Source organism: Xiphophorus maculatus, chromosome 2 (assembly GCF_002775205.1).
Source record: "Xiphophorus maculatus strain JP 163 A chromosome 2, X_maculatus-5.0-male, whole genome shotgun sequence".
NCBI lineage: Eukaryota > Metazoa > Chordata > Actinopteri > Cyprinodontiformes > Poeciliidae > Xiphophorus > Xiphophorus maculatus.
Window position 1 is genome coordinate 4,858,976 of NC_036444.1, and position 27,422 is coordinate 4,886,397.

The window sequence follows — 27,422 nt, forward strand, 5'->3', positions numbered from 1 at the left end:
CTGGCAGAGCTAAATAGCTAAATAATCTGCCAATGAAACAAGGCTTTTACTTAAAACAAGCCTCGATATTTTACTGAAAAGGTACTTGTAAGTTAGTTTTGTTTTATTTCAACTGTACTAAGATATTTGCACTAGAAATACCTGAAACCAAAGAGAGATCCTTACCTTCACAAATATATTCTGATGTTATTTAGCTTTGTAAAATCAGTTTCAGTGGTTTTGTAAAAGTGTGCCAGCAGCGAGCGTTTGGCCTGGAGCCGCGCTGCGCTGTCGGGCTGAAGGACGGCCTCCCTCTGAGCTGCTCAGCCGCTCTAATTAACACGGAGGTATCAGGTAAACAGTGCCGCCGGCCCCACAGGCCGCTGATTAAACACCACTAATGACATCGTGACCCTTCCTCGGACCGAGGCCCCCGCCGGGGCTAAAGGGCAACCAGGGTGAGTTTGTCTTTTCTACACTGTCCTTTGCAGAGAAACAAATCTGCTAAAGACACTGCTGCAAAAACACAAACGTGTCTTAATTCACAACTTGCTGCCTTTGAATGTTGTAAATGAATCACAGCAGAAAAACGAAGGCTCCCCCAGACGATGCTTGTAAGTTTCCTTCATCATTGAGGAAATTATGTCACACTAGTGGAGCATGCTAATGCTAATGCTGCGTTCCAGTTTTACTGAGAACTGGAAAATTCTGACTTCCCATTCAGAAAGCCAACTGGAACGCCCTCGGAAGTCAGATTTCCCACTGAGAAAATGGGAGCAACTGTTGCGGGATGTAAAAAAGTTAGCAATGCAAAACTGTATCACATTTTTGAGAAAAAAAATCAATGTTGCTGTAAAATTTCTACCAAAACAGACTAAACTGTTAAGTTAAAGGTGACCTATTATGCTTCCTTGAACAGGTTTGGATAGGTTTATGGGCGACACAAAACATGTCCATTACATTTCTGCAAAAAATTATTCTTAGATAATGAGATTTTAGTCTGTCTGTTCTGACTATTTTGAACTGTTTTAGGGTGTCTTGTCACTTTAAATCAAAATCACCTGCTGCTGGCCACGCCCCCCAACTCAATGTTTACACTGGCGTGTGAATATGGCTGCAAAGAGATGCGCAATTATGCAGCAGTACATCTTTGAAAGGAAGAAGTAGAGAAGTGGTTTCCGAATGGTAAGTCAAAACCAGCTCACTAGAAGTGCTGGAACTCTGCTTGGGTTGCTAAGTGACGGGCGGAACTCTGCTGGGGTTGCTAAGTGACTGGCCGAATTCTGCTGGGGTTGCTAGGTATCAGGTTGAGCTTGGCAGGGGTCACTAGGTCAGGGGCAGTTGCTTCTGATGTGTGACTTTACGTTCTAAAGGTATTTGAAATGACACACCAAAAAACATGAAGTGGTTGCCTAAAATGGCTGGGTTGTTTTTCTAGGTGTTTGATCTGTTTTTAGAAGCAGTAGAAGCCCCAAATGGAAGTATAAAAACTTGCAAAATGTGAATTTTCCATTATACGTCCCCTTTTTAAATCTGCTCTCTGAACTGCCTCAACATCTCCGGGTTTCATCCTCCTGTTGAGCTGAAGAACATCTTCTCTCCCAGTCTCTGTTCCACAGGGTTCAGCTGGATCCGCTGGAGAAGGACTGGCTGAGGAGTTCAGCTGTGGGAAACATGGCCGCTCAGCGCCTGCTGCTCACTCAGGACCCCAGCCTCGTGTTGAAGAAGGTCAGCTTCTGAAACTGAACATGAACCAGGAGGAACTACTCAGTAATTGAGTAACTTTTTTACTTGCGTAATTTCTTGGAGTGCTACGTTTTACTTTTACTTGACTAAAAATATGTTGAAGTAGTGCTACTCTTACTGAAGTACAATTTTTAGGTTCTCTACATTCCTCTGGCCAAATCTAGTTCTTATAACTGAAAATATATGTTCAATCGAACTTAAAATAATTTAAAATCTAGATGCCTTTCTTTTGACTAAATACAGTAACTTCCTTCAAAATCCATCTAAAGTTTTGGATCTATAATGACTAACATCCATTTTGTACATCAAAAACCCAGATCTGACATCATTTGCTTGATTTTAGTATTTTTTCTTTTCACTCAACAAGTTTGGCCCATGTGACAAAAAGTTTGGACAGTCCTGCTCATCTTCGAAAATGTATTTAATGTGGAAAAAGTCTTCTTCCATCCCCAATTTAACCCACATTGTGTTTGTTTCCTCTCTGCTCCCATAAGGACTTCGTCACTGTGAGTAAAACATAAACCCTAAAATCAGTTTGTTTTAAAATAATGACAGCTGGTGTTTTAAAGCTGAAGTATGTAACTTTTATAAAAAAAATTTTTTTACATATTTGCTAAAACTATCACTATGTCATGAGACAGATAATCTGAAAAGATAAATCTCATCTACTTCCTCCCTGAGCTATTATTGCCATTGAAGAAATGCATCGTTCCTGACCAAAAACAACCAAAACAGCCAGGAGGAGGGCTTTAGCGCTGTCAATCATCCTTGTTTATGCGCTGCTAAATGTACTAATGGTGGAGAAAGAACTTACCGTTACATGAAAACCTTTTAGCCCCTGTTATCAGTGGCTATGCTAACTAGCCTTAGCATTCACAACAGGATCCGTTGACAGGGAAAAGCTGTAGCGTAGCAAAGAGTGAGGGAGCGGCCTGCACACTGGTAGGCCTGTCACAATAACAAAATTTACTGGGAAAAAATTGTCCCATAAGTTATTGTGATACACAATCATATTTTCAAGTAATACAGTAGTAATGGCATAATAATGCAAGAACACATTCTCAAAGATCAATAAACTTAAATTGTAGTGAACATTTAACATTGGAACTGGAAGACATTTTAAATTATCACAAATAAATAAACAAATCAACAGAAACAACAAATAAAACTAATAATAAAGTCTCTGTAAACAAAATTGTCCTTTAAAAAAGGGTTAGTTGAAACCAAAGTGACAGACTGAAGACTTTTGCCGTCCAGTTTTTGGTAGAAAAAGAGAAAAAACAATAAATTTAAATGGAAATTATTTTGTTTGTTGAAATTAAGTTTGTTTTAATTTATCTAACGATTAGTTGCTTATTGCAACAGGCCTACACACAGGTATGATTGACAGCACTAAGATCCACCTCCTGGTTTCTCTACTGCCGCGATATAGTGACAGGTTCAACAAATATGTAAAAACCATATTTTTAATAAGAGTAGCATACTGCAGCTTTAAGTAGAAATTCAACAACTGACTGCAGTAAACATGTGAAACATCCCTTATAGTGGGTCAGCTTCCTGTTACCGTGCAACCAGGCAGTGAAACTGGAAAGCTGAGCGCTTTGAGAGAATAATTGGCTTAAAGGAAATGAAATGTTCAAAGAGCCGTAAACACGTCGGTAATCTGCTTATTGGAGTGAATGGAGGAGAATGTGGCGCTGCAGAGTGACGATCCTATTAGTGTGGATAAGGCGCTGCTGAGAGTCAGACAGCAGGTGAGGATGAGGAGGAGATAAAGAGGAGTCTCATCAGGAGGTCAGGATGCTATTCCATCACCAGAGAGCTTAAATTAAAACAGAACCAGGAAAGAATTTTTTACTTTTTACGTTTTTATTCAAACCACGCTGTTCAGCGTTTAGGTGGTTAACAAAACCGGTTCGTATCCAGCTCATCTTTTCTTCCTCCTGGGATCCAGACTGTTCTCTAAGTTTAAAGTCTTACTGAACAGTTGTCCAGGATTTCCAGAAGCTTTTCAGAGTTTTACTTTCTTCTCAGGTTGTGTAGTAACTAGTTACATTTACGTGAGTAACTTTTTTTAAAAAATGTACTTTTAGGAGTATTTTTACTACTCTGCCCTTTTTTGCTTTTACTTCAATAATTTTTTTATGAAGTATCTCTACTACTACTTGAGTAAAATTTCTGGATTTTCTACCCACTGAATGAAAAGCAAACATGTTTTAACCAAAAATCCACACCTACAGTTTTTGTTAAAGTTTAGTAAGTTTTATATTTAAAAAAAAAAAACAGATTTGGAAAATGTTTCTTTTGCCTGATATTATTTTTTAACTATATGAATTATTGTCATTTTAGACCTGAAAATGCCCAAATTTCCTCTTAACATTATATTTTTGTTAATTATTAAATGATTGATAATTCAATCAGTCACTCTGTATTTCAGTAGACTTTTTACCAAATACCTTTTCACTCTTACTTGGGTAATTTCTTGGACGGCTACTTTTTACTTTTTTACTTACTTTTACTTGAGTAAAAACATGCTGAAGTATAATTTTTGAATACTCTGCTTGTACCTTTTTTTCCACCCAATTTGTTGCATCAGCATTTTTCAGATCTTGAGCAGATTTCTGATTTTGGATTTCCAGCTTTGAAGTTGAACAGTTTCTATGATTCTGAACTCATTCCTGATTCCTGACTCTATTCAAAGTGATCTGGATCAGTAGTTCTCCAGGCTTTCTGACTGTCTTTCACAGTTTGACATTTAACAGTTTTCCAACTCTTACCAGATTTCTAATTTGGAACAAGTTTCTAAATCTAAACAGATTCCTGAATCGGAACAGATGAGACTAAATTTCTTGTTTCTGACTTTCTCTGTTGACCTCATGGGATGGGAACCTGGATATTCATGAAGGGGGTGAGTTGATTTTTACTGGCTGCTTTAAGAGAATCTGTCTGCTGGAAATGACTGAACTTAGATTTTTTTTGTGCTGCGGGCAAAATATTGACTGCTCAAGCATCTGCACATAACCTTAAGGGTGTTTTCACCCCTGATAGACTTGGTGTAATCGGTGGAGAAAGATTTCAGCACTTGTTACATTTTCAGCTGCTGTTCATAATGTACCGTGTCAAACAATCCAAACTGATAGAAAGACATGTTCCCCTCCTCGCCTGTGGTGGCGCTGCATCAAGAACCACTGAAGGAAAGAACACAAAAACCTCCAAGACACTGAGCGCAACTTCCTTCTTCACGAAATAGAAACAAAAACGGAGTTGCTTCAGATTTTAGCGATTGTAGGATTTCTCTTTTGTCTTGGATAAAACAACACAAGTCATTTCTCCTGCTTCCGCTAAACTCTCGCGTTTGTTTTGGTTGTATTTACCCACAATGCCCTGCTTTTGCTTTTGGAACAGTGTCTAGTTCATTTGGCATTCACATATGTATTAAAACCATGTTACAGTTCACTTCAACCAACCAAGATTGAGGTTTGTAGGCCGAGCGAAGTTAGCTTTTTTGGTTTAATTTTAGAGGGAGCTACTTTTCAGCGTTGGACTGAGAAGTTGCTCAGCAGATGCTCAGTACCACCAGGTGTTTGCTAATTGCTGGTGGCTAGTCTGAAGGACCTGACTGGGGGAATCACTGGGGAAGGGGCTCTGTGAGGCAGATGCTTACAATGAAACAAGACAAAACTTTAAAATATTGAGTTAATTTGTTACTAGTTATCAAATTAAGTTTATACATGTAAATATATTAAGCATAACAAATCTTAATTCAATAACATGTAACAAATTATCTTTTTTTTAAAAGTTGGAGCTCCATTCTCTTTTTTTCAGTGTAGGAAGGTGAGCTGTGAGGTGGAGCTTCGTCCTCAAAGGCAGGGCTAGGCCGCCCCAGGCATTTTGGTTGTCATGGAAATGAAAGGGTTTCTCAAACATGAATGAATGAATTAAAGCAACACTCCAGGCATTATTTTGATGAGGGAATAACATGATAACATGATCTAAAGCTCAATAAAGCCAATTTTACATAATACTGCTCCTTCAAAATCTGAGATTTTATTCTTAAATCGTATTGCCGAGCCCTAATTAAGATGAAACTCGGAGGAGCGTTTCGATGCTCTGGAGCAGAAGTTACAGCATCGGTGGCGTAATCCTCGTACCACTTGAGAGCATTAGGCTCCTTTTCACACCTGGCTGGATCAAGACAGAGGGAGTGAAATTTTCTCCTTTTCAATGGTCTCCTTCCTGCTGCGCCTCATCCTGCCCGTCACTCTGGATCCAACAGATGCTGCTGCAGGCAGGCAGGCAGTTGGCAGCTTGAGCCGGGTCACCGCCGGCAGTCCTCCCTCCTCAGAGAGTCTGATGGTGGGCCGGACTTCCTGCTGAGCCTGACGGGTGTCTGTCATCTTTCACAAACATGTGAACGTTTGACACGGAGCGTCTTTAGCTTTTATGCAAAAGCTGCAACTGACTGATGGATCTGACGTAAATTACTGTTAAAAAAATCCAGGTAATACACTGCAAAAACACAGAATCTTACAAAGTATCTTCATTTTTTAGTCTAGTTTCGAGTGGTAATACCTTAGTACACTTATTAGTTTTCAGCAAGATATAGGAGATTGTTTTAGTCAATAATTCCTTAATAATGATAAGGAATTGTTTCATTTATAACCAGAAAAGTTAGATAATCTGACAGTTGAACTGTGAACTTTTTCATCAACATTAAGGAATTCTTGACTAAAAGAAGCTCCTATATCTTTCTGAAAACTTTTTTATTATTATTATTTGAATATTAAAAAATATACAAAGTACTAGTTCCACTGGCAGATTGTTTCACGTGTAGCAGGAAAATGTCTTGTTAAAAGTGAAATAATCTGCCAGTAGAACTAGTACTTTTTAAAATTAATATTAAAACAAATAGTGACAAAAGAAGCTCTTAATTCTTGCTGAAAAGTTACTTGTAAGATAATTTTGTTTTATTACAAGTGTACTAAGATATTACCACTAGGAACCAGACTAAAAATAATTTGTGTTTTTCCAATGTAACTTTTCAGCAAGATTTGGGGGCATATTTTAGTCAATAATTTCTTAATATTGATGAAAAAGTTCAAATTTTATAAGCAGATGTTTTACTTAGAATGGCTTCCGGCAAAATATGACTTAGGCTATTGTTTTAGGAAGGCAAAGATACAGTAAATAAAATGGTGTATTGACATTGTAGTGAAATAATCTTCCAAATGAAATGATACTTTTTCATCACTATTAAGGAATTATTTACCTAAAACAAGCTCCTATTTCTTGCTGAAAGTTACTTATAAATTAGTTTTTTTTTCTTACTTTAAATGCACCAGAAACTAAACCAATAATACTTGATGAAATTTTGTGTTTTTGCTGTGACTGCTGTGTTTAAAAACCATAAAACCCGTAGAACTGATCCAGAATTGTTTGGAAGGAAAACATGCTGAATCAGGAGATTTATCCGCCTAACGTGTCACCATCGGTAATAATTACAGCAAACAGAAATGCCCACTTTAACGGAAGATAACCTGTGAGGTTGTAATGTAGGTGCATTGAGGGTTTTGTGTTTGGGTCTCAGGTGGAGACACAGACTGATGCCGGGTTCGGTTAGCACCTGCTAATGAAATCTCCACCCGCTGCCTCGCCTGGCCTGTCCAGCCTCAGCAGTCGCTCTGCGTCGGGCCGCCATCACAGGACAAAACAAACCTCAATTGACCTTCCTGCAGGCAACCGCAGGCTGCACCCGTTTTAGCCGAAGATCAGCACGTAGGAAATAAATGGCTAAAAATATCAGCAGACTATAGTGTTTGGATTGTTTGATTTGCTGCAGCAGCATGAAAGGAAGAAAGTAACAAACTGTCAGAGATTGTAATTAAATTAGGAATAAAGGGTTTTTGGATTTTCCAGAGGTGACAGAAAATAAACCTTATGTGGTTTATTCTGAAAACACTGGATGGGTAAGGATTAAATATTTAGGCTACAAATTAAATATTTAGCTAGCTCAGAGCTAAATATTTAGTTTGGAGCTACATATTTAGCTGGCTAGCTCAGAGCTAAATGCTTAGTTTGGAGACACATATTTAGCTCCTAACTAAATATTCATTTAGTTTGAAGCTAAATAAATATTTAGCTCCACTAAATATTTAGTTAGCTCTATTTAGATAGAACTAACTAAATATTTAGATAACTCAGAACTAAATATTTACTGTAGTTTGGAGCTAAATATTTAGCTTGTTCACTAAAGCTAAATAGTGAACAAGCTTGTTCATATTTTGCACTCAATATTAGCACAATATTCAGCGCTAAATATTCAGCACTGAATATTTGCACTGAATATTTAGTTTGAAACTAAATATTTAGCTTGTTAACTAAAAATTAAGTTTGGAGCTAATTATTTGGTTAATTCAAACTGAACATTTAGTTTATAAGCTAAATATTTATTATGGAGCCAAATGTTTAGTTTACAAACTAAACATTTAGGTGGCTAACTAAATATTCAACTTCAAACTAAATATTTAGTTTGGAGATTAATATTTAGTGTGTTAATTAAAATTTAGCTTGCTAGCTAAACGTTTAGTTTGCCAAAGAAACTTGCCAACAGAAAAGTTTGGTTTGATTAAACTTCTGTCAAGAATAAATTTATAGTTAAACTGTTTGTTTCTTTTCTACGTTCCTTTGGATTCACCCAGTTTGTAAGTTTAAGATTCTGAATTTGTTTTTTTCTCCTGTTATTTTGCGTGTTGTTGTGGATTTAGTGTGTAGAAATTGTTGGGATTTAGATTTAATAGAACATCATTAAAAACTATCGACAAGTTTGATCCTGATATCTTTAAAAAATTCTGTTTATCTTGAGATTTGTACCTTCTGGATGTACTGAGCAGAAAACAATAACTTAGATCGCATTTTAATTGAAAGTACAGTTTTATTTGAGATCATAAAGGAGTTTGTGGTTTCTCATTTGTGTCAGCTTTATTTTACTTTGTAACTAAATGTAAGTATATTTAGGATAACAAAACTGTGCAGTTCATTTGGTAAAAGTAGACCAGAATCCAAAAAACACAAATTATTAACATCCTTATTTCTGCTTTGCAGTGTGTTTTAATAAAATGTATTTGGATTTTTAGGAAATTAAAAGGAAACTGTATGCTCTGTTGATGTTTACCAAAACACGCAGCAGTTTTCAGGTTTATTAACTAATCAGTGCTGATGAAGGGAAAATTAGTTGACAGATTGATCAGCGATCAGAAACTTTTCTGTTTTATAAAAATTGTTTCAAACGTTTTTGTTGTTCTTTCGCCTACCTACGGGACATTAAATTAATTTAATTTCTCCATTTATTGCAGCCGTCTGACAGTTTCAGTTATTCCTCTGGAAGTTTCCCTTAGCTTGAAATGCACAGTACATCTTTCAGTGCTTCTGCTGACACAAGGAAAGATTTCGGATCGACTATTTGTTTTATCATTTTCTGCTCCTTTCTGCTCGTCTCACAGTTTCTAAAAATCGTTTCCTTCTTTCTAAATGTGTTTCAGATGTAGGTGATTTCTTTGTGTCCTTCACAGTCGTGCTCACACAGATTGATTAGGGGACATTAACAAACACGATTAGCAACACATTTCCATTCAGCACAATGGTGATGGGATAACCGTCCTTGAATGTGGCTCTTTAGTCGAGAATTAAATCCCACTGGGCTGAATTAAAGCTCACATTACTGCAAAGCAGTTTGTCTGTCGCAGCCAAAGCTGTTTAAACTAATTAACCATGAATTCACTTCAAAGCGGGACTTTATTGAACGAGCCGCGTTTCTCTGTCTGTCTGACACAAAGGCTGAAGCTGGAAAACGTCTTAACGGAGAAGATCGGTTCAAAGCTGAATGCAGCGGGGAGAAAAAGGCAACATTCCTGCAGCGCAGAGACGAATATTCCCATGAAGATCTGAGGAATACAAAAACTAATCTACATCTTTCAGGCAGTTTATTTACTGGTTTATTGATTTAAAAATCATTTAGCGGAATTAAAACCATTTTATTTGATTGACTTAATTGCTTTAACTATCATAAGAAGCTACACATCTGCGGTCTATCGTTCTCAAAGCTGCATCTGTAGTTGTTTTAATTTGAAGGGCATATATTATAATTTTTTACTCTTTCTTCATTCAATTCTGTTTAACATCATAGCTCACTTTAATTATATTTACCTTCTTGACAAAATGATTTGATAACGTTAAGAAAAAGAGAGAAATCAGCTGAACAGATGAAAGTGAAGCTAATAGCAATCACGAAGTGTACAGCTTGAATTTGGTTAAATAAAGTAAAGATTTTATCAGTGAAGAGTGTCAGGAGAGTTGTAGCTCGGAGACCTAACCATCCGGCATCTAGCTCAGTGATTAAAAAGCTCTCTGTGGTGAGACCAGTCTGCGTGTAATTTACTACGGTGTTTATAAGGACAAAAATTAAACGTATTGCAGCATTCACATAGGTGTTATGATTTCTGCTCCAGTTCTGACCTCCATTTTTACCTTGATGTGCCTTTCAAGAGCCAACATTCACTGCTTGGTAAAAATAATTGTTTATGCACATGAATCTTATAGGCAGTCCCTCCAGATTTTTTTCTTTCTTTTTTTTTAATCAAAATCACTGATTTTGTGGTGCTACTTTAGAAATATTTGTAAGGCTCTTCTAAAATTACATTATGGAGGTCAGAACTGGAGCACATAGATCTACCTGAATGCTTCAAGTTGGTTTTTGAATGAAAAATTTTGTACGGGGTACAAAATAATTTTACCCCTCTCTCATGGAGAATTTGCACTTATATATGATGGTAAATGTGACTTTCTTTGAAAATAATGCAGGAATCTGCTGATTTTTGCGTGAATTTCAACAATTGTGGAATCACAAAAAACTGGAGGGACTGTCTAAATAATTCAAATTGTGGTAAAACAGAGGATTAAACTTGTCAAACAGGATGCCTTTTAGTTTTTTAGGTGACACTGGCTTCTTGATTGTGAATCTGTTGACCTAACTTCTGCTGCTGGGCGCCCCCTGCTGCCCTGGAGGCCTTTAGCAGCTTCTTAATTTGTGTTTCTGCTCAGCTTATCTTAAAAACAGCAACACCAATTATGCTGCCATTTTACTCTCTGTATGTCTATCAGATATATAGTGTAACAGGTGTGTGTTTTAGCTGTCGTTCAGGTGTGTGTGCTTGTGTTACAGGTGTGTGTTTTAGTTGACATTCAGGTGTGTGTGGTTGTGTTTCAGACGGCACTCCACTGGGCAGCAAAGCAAGGCCGTCAGGAGGCCGTGGACATGATGGTTCACTCTGGAGCCGATGTCAACGTCCGATCGGTGAGAATGTGTGAACAGGTGGGATGGATGGATGGACGGACGGATGGATGGATGGACGGGGGTCAATGGATGAATAAATTAAATCCTGAAGGATTTAATACAGGATCTGCTGGATCTCACTCCTCTTCCTCCTCCGCTCCTCTTCCTCTGCTGATGAAGATGTGCCTGTAGGAGATAACGTTTTCTCTCGGCAGATTAAACCATAGCAGACAAGTCACTTATTGGCTCCATAACTACATAATTAACTTTCTGTCTCTGATCGTTGAGGCTGTAATGGCTCTGATCGAAATAGCCTCTGTTGGAGTCACAGATAAATCAAAAATCAATAATCCAGAAAACAGCAAGAAGACGAGAAAAACTTTTGGGATTCACTGGAGGGTTTCAACAGGATGGATTTTCCTGGTCTGTATTCATCCGAAGAGTCGCCTGAATGTGGGGAAAAAAAGAGAACAAATCCGGAAAAACTAATGGATTTAGTTGAAAATAATAAAGAAAAGCTCTGAGATTTCCTTTGATTCATTACTGAGAAGAATTAACGATGGATGGATTAATGGATGGATGGAAATGAAAGTTTGATATTTCTTATTTCAATTGTCTTCTCTTTCTCTCCGCTGATCTGACAGCATGTGAGTTTCTGATCTTTTTCATTTCTTAAATCTCAGATCCGTGTTGAAAATGAAACGTATTTTAAATGATCAGAGCCAAAACATTTCCTGATGTTTTCTGATTCTCCGTTTCTCTCCACTCCTCGCTGAAGGGGGTGAGTCATCTTCCAGTGTCTCCTTACATTTATAAAAACTAAATTTGTGTTTTAGGTGTCAGAAGGTAGAGACTGTTCATTTGGATTTAACACAATTAATAGACATGTGGGTATTTGGAATGCAAATCAGTAGCTGCGTTTCCATTGATTGTATAACAGCGAAAGCTGGAATTATAGAAATAAATTTGCTCAATGGAAACACTTCAATTTCAACTCATTTTTCAATAAGGATAAGGTGGTTTTGTCGGTGTAATCAAAATTACTGTATTTTACAAAATTGCAATGGAAACACTTTTTGCATCGCCTGAGTCATGTGATCAACAATCGGATGTTGCTACTGGTGGAAACTATAAAGAGGACGACAGGATGTGGTCAGATGATGATGGCGCACCATCATCATGTTTTTAATGACTTATCGCCTGAACAAACTTATTCACGTTTCTTATTTAATGGCAGCATCACATTTGCAAAATTGTGGGGATTTTTTTTTTTACATTTTTTGGGCACATTTATAATGGAGACGAAGCTACTGACATTTTGTGCAGCCAAAGTCTGAAGCTGATTTTTACTCAACAAATTCACCAACTTTCTTTTAAGTAAAAGCCTGAAACAAAGTCTTGTGATCTTCTAGTATTTGTGCTTTAGTTCTCTTTATTGTGTCTTTTCTCATCCTTTCTTGGGTTCATTATTACTGTTTAGGTTAGCTATATTTAGTTTTTATCTGAATCCATTATTGTTTAAAAATTGTTGCCATATTAGTCCATTCCTTTGTGTTTTGTTTCTTAGTTTATTCTTGTTTGTTCTTTCTGCAGTGGAATTTAGTTGCCTTAGATCAGTGTTGGCCTTCTTCTCTTGATCGACAAAGTTCTTCATAAAAATAAATACCTCCGCCACATTGTTTAAAATATATGGGATTTTCATCCAACACAGACTGAATGACTTTGTTCACTTCCTCTGCTGCTGTTACTGAAACTACAATTTTAAAATAGCGCAGAAAATCAACGCCATCGTTCACAACTTCTTTTCACCGATTCAAATTCAACTGGAGAAATCCAGCTCAATGGGAGAAATCCCAGACAGAGCACTGAAGGGAGATGAGAATCAACTGGAGGGCAATGGCCAGGCTAGCCTCTCAGCTAGCCTACTGACGATCTGCTGCAGAATCCAACAAATTTCTGATTGTTTTTGCAAAAAATCTGAGATTTAATGTTGTTGGATGGAGAACAGATCAGACCAGTTTGTGCTCCAGGTGGATGTTTCCTTTTCGGCTCGCCGTCTGGCCTTGATGTGGCTCCCAGAACCCCCTGCTGCTGTGGCCTTTAGAGCTGATATTAGACTCAAAGAGTGTCTGAAAACATGAAAGCAGCTCAACGTTTGAGGGAAATGTCAGATATTTACGTCTTCATGCTGCCTGTCTTCCTTTGACATCCAGACCCTTGAAAGTGGCATCTAACAGTCGGCCTTCTGTAGCAGCTGTTCGTCCGGGAAAACAAAATCCGTGTTTTAAAAGGCGAAAATGACTCTGTATCCTCTGATCCGGAGTCGGCTGGTTGTCTCGCTGCACTGAAGATCTCTGGGACAGAAGGAATAGTGTGACAGTGAGGAGGAGTCTTTGTGTTTCCACATCAAACGTCCTCCAGGGCCAAGGCTGTGATGAGAGTTTATCGTGTAATCTACAGACTCGTCTTCCTAATGAACGCAGACTTCCACCTCTGCTTTGAGTCTTCTGTCACCGGAGTCGGGTTTAAACGGCTTTCTGACAGCGAGGAGAGCGTCTGCTCGTCTCAGACGCTGACAGCAGCTCCAGGTGATGAGCAGCAGGCCGTCAAAAACTACAAACGACTCGCGTTTAACACGATACCGGCTCTGAGTCGACCAGTTTCTGACAGCAGCGAAGGAAACAAATGGACACAAAGAACAGGAAGTGATCAAATCTGAATCCTGCAAAGTAAAATAACTTCCAGTTGTTTACACTTTATTTAAATATATTGGTTTATTCATACTTTCTTTAAATCTGCCAATCATTTTGTTGCTATCCATTTATTTAGTTTCTTTATTTTGCATGTCTTTGCAGATAGGGCTGGAAAAAACGATTATTTTAGTTATCGATTAATCTGTCAATATACACATCCTGCAGATTAACAGATGCAAACAAACAAATAATTAATTTTTGAGTAAGACAAACATTCAGAGCAATTGTTGTGCAAAAACAATATTTTATCAAGTGTTTTATTGTTTAGTTTCTAGTGTAAATATCTTAGTTCACTTAAAATAAGACAAAACTAACTTACAAGCAACTTTTCTGCAAAGTATAAGAGTTTGTTTTGTCAATAATTTCTTAATATTAGTAATAAAAAAGTGCTAGTTCTACTGGCAAATTATTCCACATATAAAAGACATTTTCCCATAAGTGAAACAATCTGCCGGTAAAACTAATACTTTGTATATTTGTTAATATTCAAGATTTATTGTCTTAAAACAAGCTCATATTTCTTGCTAAAAAGTTACTTGTAATTTAGTTTTATTTCAGGAGTACTAATATATTCGCACTAGAAAAAATACTTGGTAAGATTTTGTGTTTCTGCAGTTCTGCTAAGAAAATACTTGTAACATGTAAAGCTCAGCTGTTTCTGCTTGACTTCACATCAATACAGTGTAGAGCTGATCTGTTGGTTTATTTTTTGGGATAACCAGTTTATAATTGGGTGACAAAATCTGCTTAATTGGATAATTCATTAAAGAATTTGAACGAGTTAAAGCTAAAATTATACCACTTCAGCAGATTTATTTATATATTTTTTTATCATCAGTGCAAAATGTATATATATTTTTGCATAGTTTTGGCTTAATTACTCCTCTCAAAATTATGTTGTTTTTTTTTAGCAAATGGCCTTTGTTGAGTCTGTACTCTCCAATTAACAATTATTCAAATACGAAATTAGTACTGGTGATTATTTCAATCATCGATTAATCCAGTTGATGGCTTCAGCCCTTTATGAGATCATTTCCAGTATTTGTTGACATTTTTCTCTCCCTAATTTATTAGAAGAATAGTAAGACATATTAATTAATTAAGACATATCATTAATTTCACTTCCACTTCTGAAGGTAAAGGTTAACCAGCGTGTTTGTCCCTGAATGGAAATGATTTGCTATAAAACTTACATGAGAATCATTTTCCTTTAGGCAGTTTTCTGCTCATTTCTGCACCATTTAAGGCCATGAACTGAGGTTGAAAGTCCCTGCTTGGTTAACAAAATGTTTTCCAGAGTCTGCAGGTATTTTTTGTGCAGGAAGCATCTAGTTTGCATATTTCTATTACTGCTGCAAATATAGAGCTTTGTGCCCCCCCCCCCCTCCCCCCCCCAAAAAAAAAATATCAATCAACAGACCAATCAGAAACAGACTTTTTTTATCCTGCTGTAAAGGAAGAGTGATTTATTTTACTTGGTACAGTTTTGATTCACTTTAAAATATATTTTTTAGTTTGTTTTTGTTATTCTTGATGTAAATAGAAGATGTTGGGAGTTCCCAGCTTGTCTTGTGTCATTATTTTCAGGGTTACACCGCTCTTCATCTCGCCTCCATTCACGGGCATCAGGAGGTTGTTCAGACCCTCATCAGCACATACAGTGAGTCACACCCAAAGAAACACATTTTGTATTATTTACACAAGTTTAACTCAGTTTTAATCTGAATAAAGGCCCTTTGGATGGGCAAACTGATATTTTCTGCTCCTGTAAACTCCACATGTGCTGCTTCTGTGCAGACTAGACATTCAAATAAATTTTAAGAAACAATCGCAATGTCAGGAGAATATTTTTTTTTCTCTGCTGTCAGTCTGTTTTCCAGGCAGGTTTTCTTTATATGCACATTTCGAATTGATATTCAGACAGCGAGCGTCAGTCAGCGAGGGATTCTTCATCTTTACGCCTCACAGACTCACCGGCCAGAAGAAAGCACTGATGCAAGGCGTTGCTGCCAACAAAGAGCTCAGATTGACAGTTGAACCTCCTCCAGCTCCATTCCTCCGTGCTCCGGTCTCCAGCTGCCTCCATGACGGACCTGGACCATTTACGACACAACCCATGGATCCTCGTGGATTTATGTGGATAGATTGGTCCAAAATGTATATATCTGGACATCAGAAGAGTGGATGTGTTCAACCAAACCAAATGTAGCATTGCTGGAACGCCAGCTGTGAAGCCTGGAGGTAGAAGTGTCATGGTTTCAGATGTTTTGCTGCAGCAGAACCAAAAGGAAATTGAGGAATAATTGAGACCATCTGTATGCAATCTAAAGGTGCTCTATTAGGCTTCCTTGAACAGGTCAGGATAAATCTGTGTTACTTACTTATGTTGTTTTCTTTTTTACAAAGTCATTCTTAGATAATGAGATTCTATTTTGAGAGTTTTTAGGGCGTCTTGTCACTTTAAATTTAAATAAGCAGCTACTGACCACGCCCCCTCAGCTCAACGTTTAGACTCACAGGTGAAAATGGCTGCTAACAGATACGGAATTATGCGACCATACATCTTTGAAAAGCATTAGTAGAGCCTCCTGCACAATCAACAAAAATGCAGCAAGTGGTTTCTGGATGGCAAGTCAACAAAACACTTGTCTTTTCCAGCAGCCATTATAGTGTGGTAAAACCAGCTGACCAAACATGCTGGAGCTCTACTGGGGCTGCTAGGCGACGGGGCTGGGCTTTGCTAGAGTGCCTACTGATTTGTGACGTTACATTCTGAAGGTTTTTGAAACGGCTTATTTTCCAGACACCAAATAAAATTATAAAAATAATGCATTTCATTTATAAAATGCATTATTTTATAAATAACTGGACTGATAGTCCAGTTATAAAGATTAAAATTAGCAACAGCAACAACGAGCACTAAACATTAACTTTTTGCCAGAAAGTGGCTTTTGGTTTTTTTTAAGCATTTGGGCTGCTTTAGAAGCAGTAGAAACCCAAATTGAAGTATGAAAATATGCAAAATGTACATTTTCGCCTTTAACACATTCAGTGTTTTGCGATAATGAAAACAAAGCCAATGGAATCGTCAAGTCAAATTAGGTTTTAAAATGCCAATAAATCCTAGACTATTGTTCACAAAGTTTGTAGGATACCTGATTATAGGGATATTTTTTGGACACACAGATTACTGATACTGAATTCAGATGGAAAACCAGATTCTTAATCTTGACTGGAAAGCTCTGGTTGTTGCATCATTTCGCTGTGTTTCCACCTCAGCTGTAGGCGGATCTGTTGTTTAACTTCGAGAGTTTTGTGAAGAAAAACCAGGACGCATGCGGCTCGTGTTGATGTCCCACCTGAGGAGGCTGGAGGCTGAGCGGAGCAGCTAATGGTTACCAACGGTAACCGACCCTCGTCATTACCGACACTTTAACTCCCACCCTCGTCCTCCCACCAGCGTTAAATACAGTTTCTGCTGCGACTGTAGCGAAATCCAAGCTGCTCTCCGCAGCAGAGAGAGAAGGACGCGCGTCGCTTAAACACACTTTACATGAAACGGGATCTTTAAACTCCAGCTGAGGGAAACTAAACTCTCCACTCCTGCAGTTTGTGTTTTATTTCAGGAAAATTACACCCACCGCTAAAAAGTTAGGAGGAACTCCTCACTTTCAGCTGTCAGATGTTTCAGGGGTTTCTTGCTTTCACAGCCAGTTTCAAGTCACCCAACAGCATCTCAATGACGTCAATAGGTTTAACTTTCTCAGTCATCATCCAGCTTTGGTATGTTTTCATTTATTATAGCTCAGCTTTAGCCTTAAAGGAGACCTATTATGCAAAAATCACATTTTATACTTTTTTAATGTTTCCATTTGGGTCTCTGATGCTTCTAAAAAAAACAGCCCAAGCACTTAAAAAAAAACTCACCAAGCCGTTTTTTGTCAATATCTTCATGTTTTTTAGTCTCTGGAAAATGAGCCATTTCTAAATCCTTCAAAATGTAACGTCACAAATCAGCAGGCACTGCCCCGTTACCTAGCAACGCCTGCGGAGCCCAGCCCGTTACCTAGCAACACCAGGGAAGTTCCAGCATGTTTGCTTATTCTCACTTGTTTTTTAATCTTTATTACCGTACAGCGTCTTTGAGTGTCTTGAAAAGTTCTTTATAAATAAAAACTATTATTTTTATTAAAATTATTGTTTTTTTATTTTGGTGTCTGGAAAATTTGTCGTTTCAAAAACCTTCCGAATGTAACGTCACAAATCAGCAGGTACCATAGCAACCCTAACGAAGCCGAGCTGGAATCTGCTGGAAAAGACGGTGTTTTGTTGTTGACTCACCATCCAGAAACCAGTTGCTGCACTCTTGTTGGTTGTTCTGGAGGCTCCACTTCTGCTTTTCAAAGATGTACGGTTGTGTAATTGCACATCTGTTGGCAGCCATTTTCACGTGCGAGTGTAAACGTTGAGTTGGGGGGTGTGGAACTCATTTGCATTTAAAGTGACAATAGTCTTTAAAACAGCTCAATATGAAAGAAGCAACTAAAATCTGGTTATTGAAGAATAATTTTGTGCGTCAAATGTAAAGAAAATGTTTTGTATCGTCCGTAGATCTGTCTTAACCTGTTCCAGGAAGCATAATTGGTCACCTTTAAAACTGACCTGGTGCACGCTTTTCAGTTTATTCACAGACATCCTCTGTGTTCATTTCCAGTTTGAAGTTTCCTGGAAGTTTGGTGCTTCAGATAAGCGGACCAGCAGGTGTGGCTCTGCTGGAGTGAACCTGGATGTTGTTGCTGTGTTATTCATCCTGAGAAGCTGCCGTCTCTCCTCAGTCAGAGGAAGGTGTTGACCTCCTCAGCTTCACGTTTTATCTGTAATTACTCACCGTGTCTGTGTGGTCTCTGAGCTTTTCTCTGAGCCTGTTTGTGGAGGTTGAAGAGTTTTAAAGTGGTTCCTCAGGCACAGGTCTAACCGTTTGTTAATGAAGGTCAGCTGCAGGCTTCATTATTTGATTGGTTTCAGCTTTAATGACCCCACAGGTCTGTCTGCACATCATGCAGTGACATGAAGACGGACTTTAGGATCGCTACGTCACTACTCTATCCAAACAGAGCATCCCGCTGTTTCCAGCTCCTCTATAAAAGCAGGAATAAATACTGGCTATTTTGTGCTAAACTCCTAATTCAGTTCTAACTTATTTTCCTTTATGTCAGCCAGACCTTCATGTAATCTCTTACTGCTTCATCTGTTTGCTTTCCAGTCCTTGTTCACTGGCCAAAGAATCTGAGGAAAGTGGACAAATGGAGGATAAAAGATCTAAAAGTCTAAAAACAATAAAATCAACTGTGTAAATAAAAATCTACATAATCAGACACTTTGAGGTGTGTTTTTCTCTTCACCAGATGCTAAAACGAACATCAGAGATTACCATGGGAAGACAGCGGTTCAGTACTGGAGCGGCTCCACGGACATCTTCAGCAAAGCAGATCCTCACACAAGTGAGCGAATGATGCTAACTGCTAAGCAAAATTTATGTTTTGGTGTTAATTTGAATTTACTTTTGATCCAAAAATGTATGTGAAAATTCACTTTTTAGTTCATTTGTCTGAAGAAATATTTTGATTTATTTTTTATCTTTACTTTTTGGATGGAGGGGAATCACTGGCCTAGTTGGAGTGTTATTGAAATGACGCTTGGTGTGTTGTGGAAGAGTTGTTGTGTTGTGTTGGCATATTGTGTTGTTTCTGATAGTGTGATGTTGATGTGTTGCTGTTGTGTTGTCTCTCTGTGACGCCCGTGTGATTCTGATGTTGTCTGTCGGCCATGTTTGCAGGCAGGACGTTTTGCCCCGGTCGCCGGACGCAGCGCTTTGCTCTACCCTCACTGCGTCTTTCTCGTTCTCGCAGTCAAGGACAGCTCCACCTGGAGTTCGGGGCGGTGCATCAGTCAGCGTCCTATGAAGCATTGGACCTCCATGTTTGACTTCCTGCTGGGGTTTTGTTAAAAGTCACCTGAGAACTGTGTGCAGTTTCTGTACATGCAGTGATGAATTCTCTACTAGAAAGATATGGTACCTAAATACAATACTTTTTTAATTTTATTTTAAAATTTTAATTTTACATTTAGTTGCAATTTTCATTCTCTTTCAACTTTCTTATTTTAAATATTTAAATGGTATTACCCTCATTAAGCTCCATAGAACATTTTACAGAACTTGTTGTGTACATCAGCTTGAAAGTAAAGAGTTAGAGACAAATATAATGCAATGTTTCAAGTGACTATGCCAAGTTTGAATAAAAACTTGTTACAAAACTTGTGTCAACGCCTTTCTTTCACACTCATGAATGTCTTCATTAACTTGCTCATCGTCCAGTGGAATAAAATTTGTTATCTGCTTTAATAAGACAGATCGGTGCCATTTGTGGAAATGGTAGCAAAAGAAAGAGTGAGCTGAAAATGAAGAGAGAAAAAATCCAGTCAAAACGACAAAATAAATGAGAAGATCCATATAACAACCCAGAGATGTTAACCTTATTTTGCTCAGTGTCCTCTAATCTCTAATATCATGAAATGAATTAAAAGGGCTCTGATTTAGTTGTTCTGGATTAAACTCTGAATAAATCAAGAGCAGAGAAAACCCAACAGCCTCCCAGAGTTTCTGCAGCCGATGTTTGCTGCTCCTTGTCTTCTGTTGGTTAAAACCAAATAAACTTCCAGATCGTCTTTGTTTTCTGTGGACTCTGAACGCCGCTCAGCAGAGCATGTTATTGCAGAGCATGCCAACCCTGCTGATAAATGTCCCCGTCCAATTACAAGATGTAATAATTCTGCACTCGGCCTGGTAATGAGGTCTAATGCCGGGCCCCTGTGATAATTCCCGGCCGGATGCCAGCCTGATCAGATGTTGAGCTTTGTAATTAGACTGGCAGAAAATCATTATTTGGTGTTCAAATCGAAAATGAGGTTGGTGAAAGTCAATTTGGCTCGGCTCTGTGAAGCGTAGACAAGAATTTAATGATTTAATTACGGCTCTAAGCTGCTTGGATGAGAGTCGAGCTGAGACTTTAGCCAGTCGGCTGCATCCTGGCGGCCGCGGCTGAACCGGCGGATTTCTTCAGGTTCAGGGATGTCACCGAGGTCAGACTGCGGACCCATCTGCCGCTCACAGTTTTAACATCTGTTTCCCGACTGGTTAAAAATAAAGCATTTTTGTTTATTTGTGTTGTCTCTTCTGCTGGTGGTCAGAAAAAACACTAAAATATTTGAGTGGATTAAGGCCTGTTCCATCTAACATATAGAAAAGATTTGGGTGTCATGGTGAATTATGACCACTGACAGGAAACCTGCTAATGAATCATCATTTGATTCATTAGCAGAAATAACTGAAACTTTGGACACCAACAATAAGTCGTTGACATAGGCTCCTGATTTCCACCCAGTTAATTATTTGCTGGATGTTCAGGACAATTAGCACTTAAAGGATCTTCAGCTGACCCAGAAACCTCAGCAGAACTTCAGAGGTCCACAGGAGATTAGGAACATTTGATTGAATTCTTAAGTTTGCTAAAGGAATACCCAATTAAAAAAAGAAACATTTATTCCAGATGTAAAACAATTCAATAAAAACTCAGTAAGGCTGTTTAGTTTACATGAATAATAATAAAAAAACAAACTGTTATACAGAAGTGCGTAAACAACATGGCGACGTTTATGTGGCGGTCGCTAGGTGCTAATGACGATATCTCAGTCCAGCCAGAACAGAAATTTTTGCGCAATAAGCAAAGTTCAGTCATGTCAATTTAAACTGAAGCGTGTTGAAATATGAAGCGAAATGAGGAAATAACCAATAAAGAGGAGAGATTTGGTCTAAAAATCTATTATTTATGCTTCTGGTGCTTGGAAATGCTAACCTGACTGTATACAGTCCAGTTTTTAACTCAAGCTGTTTACGATAAGCATCCGGATCAAAACTTTTTCTCAAATATATTAGAACAGTGTGCTGTTTTGATTTAGCATTAGCTCCTGCTAATTGTGTTAGCTCTAGCTAGTATAGTAAACATCAGATCACATCACGTCTATTTCTTTCAACAGATAAATTGTGTAGAACAGCATATACATTTTTTTTTCACCTACACATGTTTTTTAGGCAGAAAATATAATAAGCATAACATTTCTGAAGTAATAATGAGTTTTTACATATCACAATGTTTTTAGGTTAATAGGACTGGAGGTCATAATTTGAACAGGAAGTGCAGAACTAATGTTGTTTCAAGGCAGCTTCATGCTTCAATCAGAGCGTAATTAGTGAAATGAGAAGAATGGTCTTCTCATTTTTCTGCTGATGAATCAGTTTATGTGCACATTTGTTTGGCTTTATTAGACGTAAAGATGTAATTTAGTGCCAGTTTTCATATTAACCTATTGAAGTCTCTGCTTTTCTAGTATAAGCAAATAAATACAGATTCACAAATTACAGGTGTTTTTGTGTTGGTTAAAAATCAGTTTCAATCTCTTTCATCCAAATCTTTGTTGTTCAAGGAAACATTTCTATATTAGTTATTTTTAGAAATAGCCTTTTCTTGTGTTCATAGAAGTCAACTATTAGGCATTGCTAAATGTATTGGATAGTTTGACAAAACTCCAATTTCATTGTAACATAACTATTTTTTCTGGTTCCAGGCAGGACTACCTTCATCCCGATGAAGAGCAGATGATGGTAAATTCATAAAGCGCTCTCTGTAGATCCTCTGACTGTTACACCTTGAGTTAAAACAGGCTGTCGGGATTCCCACACCTCCTATCCATCCAAACTTCTTAGGCCTTCCAAGGCCAGTTATGGATTTACCTGCTGAGAAAAACAGCTGTTGTTGCCTCAGCTTTCTTATTCATGTGGAAGATGAGCAGCAGAGAACAGTTTGGGATTGGAAAGGAGAGGAGAAGGCCATGAAATATTCACCCTGACAATAAACATTCCCAGGACAGACACGAACAGGAGAGAATGAAAGAAGGTAGCTTTTGTTTTCCATGGAAGAACAAAGAAAAACCATGTTGGAGTTCACTGTAAAATCAGCCGGTAAACAGAGGCTTATCGACTGCAAGACAAGTCCAGCAAAACAACAGCCACTGATGAAATGTTGGATGGTGTAGAAAATGTTTCACCCTGACTGATTTCCAGTAAGAGAACAAAGCTGAAGATGTTCAGGTTGGATGATTTAATACCGTATCTTCCAGCTCTGAAAACTGATTTATGACCCGTAATATAAATAATCAACAAGTTTTCCAGGCTCATGTAGCTGCAACCACTGTTAGAGGAGCTCAATGTCAGCCCGGCTGTCGACCTCCCTGCCCACTGCAGCCTCTCTGAGTTGACTTCATTCCTGGATCCAGCCGTTATCAGGCTGTCCATCAGTTCATCTGGCTTTATGACCTTCAGATGTTCCTAGTGGAGCTGGCATACACAGGGTCACCCTCCTAATATTCCTTGCCAGATACCGCATCCACCACATCACTCTACAGTCCTCGTTGAATTCTCCTAGTCACCCTCCAGAAACTGTTCTTTGGCTCTGATGCCCTCCTGGTTGTTAGCCAGAATCTTTTTCTTGGGTCTGAGCCAGCAGAGATTCACTGTTGGCTCAGACAGTCTTCTGGTTAGAAACTCTTCGTTGGGACTGGATTCCTCTCACTCTCCAGAGCCTCCCTGTTGATGCTGAAGCCATTCTGATCTTTTTACATAAAGTTTTTTTTGGGTCCGGCCTCCTCAGGATCACCCAGACTGACTGTTGGGTATAGTACCTTACCCATTGTTCTCCAGAAACTATTGGGTCTGGTCTTTCCTGTGTCACCCTTCAGTAACTTCCTACTGGAAGTTCCCATTGGAAGTTTCTGAACTTCCAATGCAGCCTCTTCTGGATCACCTTGCAGAAACTTCCCTTTGCCTTTGGTCTTTCTGTTCTCTTTTCGGAAATCATTTATTGGATCTGGTCTCCTTTGCTCACCCTGCAGTTGCCCTTTGCTCTTTCAATTTATTGTTATTGGGTTGAGCCTCTTCTGTGTCGCCCTTCAGAAACTTTTCATTGGTGGCAGCCTCTTCTGTAACACCATCTAGAAACTCCCTTCAGCGCTCTCCTGATTTCTTTTGAGAAATTCTTTATTGGATCTGGCCTTCTCTGGATTACCCCGCAAGACTTGCCATTGGGTATGGTTTTCTCCCAATTGCTCTTTTTTTGGGTCCAGCCTCCTCTGTGTCACCCTTAAGAAACTTCCCACTGGTACCAGCCTCTGGTGGATAATTTTCAGAAACTTCCCTATACCTTTGGCGCCCTCCTGGTGTCTTTTCAGAAATTCTTCACTGAGTTCTGCCTCCTATGGGTCACCCACTGGAGATGCTGTTGGGTATGGTCCACTTCTGATTGCACCCCAGAAACTCTTCATTGGACCGGCCACTTCTGGGTCGCCATTGAAAGACTTGCTGCTGTCTCTCATCAAGAAGCAGTTGGAGAAATCATGGTACCAAGAGAAAATACACAGAAGGATACTGTGCAAACTCCATGCAGAAGGTCCTTCCTTGCCTATAAGGCAAAGAGAAACATCAGTCTGAGATTAAATTTAAACTAAACAGAGTTCTGCTGCAGTGCATTGAGGAAACATGATTGACAGATCCTATCCAAAGTTAAAATTGGAGGAAAATGCAGCTTCTGGACATTCATTGTAAGAAAGCCTTGCTCTGAAATGCTTCTCCTTTTGATCAGAGAATGATTATACAACAGACTGATAGTGAAGATAAAGGCAAACAGAGAAGACTAACAGTGATCTCTGAGGATCTTGTTTTCAGAGACTGATTCAGTGATATGATGATGAGCCTTAGGCTGCGGCTGCATGTTTGCATTTAAACCTCTGATATTGTTAAACTACAGTCACCTGAGGACTGGCAGCTTCAGGCTTCTTGCTCCTCCGCTAGTATAAATGTAATGAAATTCACTCAGCATTTCGTTTAAAATGATGAAAAACTGCACATCAGAGTTGACTAGTCTGCAGTGTTACTGTTTCTAAAAGGTGCTGTGTTCCTTGCAGCATATTTGCACAGAGACCCACTGAGGCTCCTCTCCACTGCTGCAGCTAATTAATCAAAGAAAACAATGAAGACAGTGTGAAACATGGCTGTCACACGGCTCTCCAGCACAAATACCAAACACAAAAAGAGTCTTCAGCCGCCTGTCACCTCTTCTCTCTCTATCACAGCCAAACGCTCGTCAGGGGCCATTTACTTCTTTATCTAACAGAAATAAAGCCCCAGCCTGCATCTCATTCCTGTGCTGGCAGCATGTGAAGGTCTCAGGGGCTTCCCAAGAGAAACCAAAGGCATGATGGTCCCGGTGTTTGTCTCAGAATGATGGCCGGCTCGCTGCTTATCGGAGCTCTGTTAAATGACAGTCTCAGCCTGAATGAGGTCGTTATCACTGAAAGGCAGAGCTGAGAGCCACAGTCTGACAAAGCCCAGCATCTCCAGCTTCGATTTGCTGATGGAGGAGAGTAAAAGAGGAAGTTATTCATTATATTAATGAGTTCAAAGAACTGTATTCATGCTGCTTCTCCATCTCTTCTGATTCTAGCAACAGCTTCCATGAAAAACCACAAATATCTTCAACCAAAGTCACTAGATTGAGCTGTTGATCAGCACAAACATTGTTTCTTGGAAAGATGTGTAGCAAAAATATCACGAATGAAGGCGCAGCTCAGATCATTTTTATTCATCTAAACAAATGTACATCTTAAAGCAGGATCAGCCAAAAAAACTGCCTAAGAAGAGGCAAAGAAACACATTTTCAACAGTAATGTCATCGTAACCCAAAACCTGGAGCACACACCTCCAAATTGTAGCTACTCTCACAGCAATTTGCTCCACAAAGCCTGGATAAAATCTAAAGAGTGCACTCCTCCAAAGTGTACCTAGGTCTTGAGAAACAAACTTTTGTGAGATAGAGAAGTGATTTACGATTCCAGTCCGTTAGGGTTGGTATCCTGCAACTTTTAGATATTTCTCTGTTTCAGTACACCTGAGTCAAATAATCAGGTGATTAGCATGACTGTGGAGAACCTGGCTGCATACTGAGGTGATTCAGCTATTTGATAGCCAAGGGACATCTTAAAGTTTGAGGATGCTGGTCTTTGAGAGGTGGAGTTTCAGAGTCCTGAATTAGAAAGGAAAACCTTGGCACTGGTTTCATTTAAGATGGCACACTTGTTGTTTTGAGCTTTGCACAGAAAACACCTTCACCCGTTTCTTCCCCTGCTGCCTAATGTAACAGAGAGAAAAGTGTGTATGTATGTATATGTGAATTTTACCCAAAATAATAATAATAATAACATGTATTTATAATAAATTTTTTAATCCATTTGTTTAGAGCCACCTAGTGGTGTGATGAGTGACCAGGATCCTGAGGAACTGCTGGTGGAGAGAAGCAGCTCTTCACTATTGTTTTTACTTAGGGTCATATTTTTCTAGTTCAACAATTAACGAAATACTGTAAGATCATTTAACATTTATAAATATAATTTATAAAGTTTTCTCGTGGTTGGGCTGGAAAAATATGACCCTATGAGTGGGAGCTGCTCCAGTTGGTGTTTGTGGCTGACCGCTCAGTCACGACGCTAACTGTGTCTTTTGTTTTCCAGCTGTTGGGCCACTTGCATGCAGTCAGTCACATTGTGAGAGTTTCATTTTGTATCACACTAGGTGACAAACAACCAAACAAGAAAGGCTACGCTGGTGCTGTGACAAACGAGAAGGGTTACAGTAAGCTGATTAAAATACTGATGTAATCTTCTTGTTCCAGCAAGACGGAGACTTTTTGAAAATTCAGAGAAACAAATGAGAAGTGATACCAGCAGTTCAGTTTTTCCAGCATGTCAGGTTCTGATACAAGGATTTCCACAATGTGGTCGTATGAGATGTTCAGAATGATTTTGTACTTTTCACCACTGAGGTTTATGGATACAGATTTGGCCTATGAACATTGGAGCACCTCAGGGGAGTGTGCTTGTCACCTTTCCTTTGTCCTCCATACACCTCAGACTTCCAGTCAGTCAGAGACCTAGTGGACTTTACACCTTTCCTTCCAACACCCATTATCATTTACAACAACTTTTAGAAGCAACATCCAAAATATTTTTGTTATTGAGTAGAGTTCATTTCATACATGGTCTGCAGGAGAACATCTAACCATTGTAAGAGTAATTGTACTTGGTGATTAAAAGAAGAAATATAGTGTAGTTTCAAACTTCACTCTGATGGAAAACTTTTTAGAGCCGATCTGTCTTCTGTCAGAAATGTTTTATGCGTCACGAAGAGCAGAATCGAAAAACGACGACCACAAATGAAGTACATTTCAAACCTTTGCCTTGTTTGCACTTACTTCATCTGTGATATATGAGCTTTGGAAACTTGGTAATGACCTCAGTGTGTCTGTGTTAGTTTGTGTTTTTAACACATTGGTGTCATAACCACAGCATTGTGTTTTATGAACACAGAAAAACCTGCTTTCAGTTCCGTTGTGTATTTGTTTCTTTGTAGGATTAAATTTAGAGCTTTTTATTGTGTTGTCCTTCTACTAGAT

At 38.7% G+C, this 27,422-nt stretch overlaps 1 protein-coding gene across 2 annotated transcripts; it reads left to right on the forward strand.

The window, feature by feature from the left end:
• The first annotated feature begins 88 nt into the window (after positions 1 to 88).
• On the forward strand, positions 89 to 20,121 carry LOC111610598 (ankyrin repeat domain-containing protein SOWAHC-like). Of its 2 annotated transcripts, XM_023345295.1 has the most exons (7): positions 89 to 1,707; positions 2,220 to 2,231; positions 10,988 to 11,074; positions 11,698 to 11,700; positions 15,394 to 15,466; positions 19,212 to 19,307; positions 19,643 to 20,121. In XM_023345295.1, the coding sequence occupies exons 1-7, from the start codon at positions 1,654 to 1,656 to the stop codon at positions 19,789 to 19,791; spliced, it is 474 nt and encodes a 157-aa protein (XP_023201063.1). In that variant the 5' UTR covers positions 89 to 1,653; the 3' UTR covers positions 19,792 to 20,121. The 2 variants fall into 2 exon arrangements, with proteins under 2 accessions (XP_023201063.1, XP_023201069.1); XM_023345301.1 differs by lacking the exon at positions 11,698 to 11,700.
• The last annotated feature ends 7,301 nt before the right edge of the window (positions 20,122 to 27,422 follow it).

What these genes read in the sequence shown, in the direction of transcription:
- LOC111610598 (XM_023345295.1), top strand. Translation starts at nt 1,654, where the DNA reads ATGGCCGCTCAGCGCCTGCTGCTCACTCAGGACCCCAGCCTCGTGTTG. An exon ending in GACCCTCATCAGCACATACA is followed by an intron (nt 15,467 to 19,211) that starts GTGAGTCACACC and finishes TCTCTTCACCAG; the next exon opens with ATGCTAAAACGAACATCAGA. An exon ending in CAAAGCAGATCCTCACACAA is followed by an intron (nt 19,308 to 19,642) that starts GTGAGCGAATGA and finishes CCATGTTTGCAG; the next exon opens with GCAGGACGTTTTGCCCCGGT.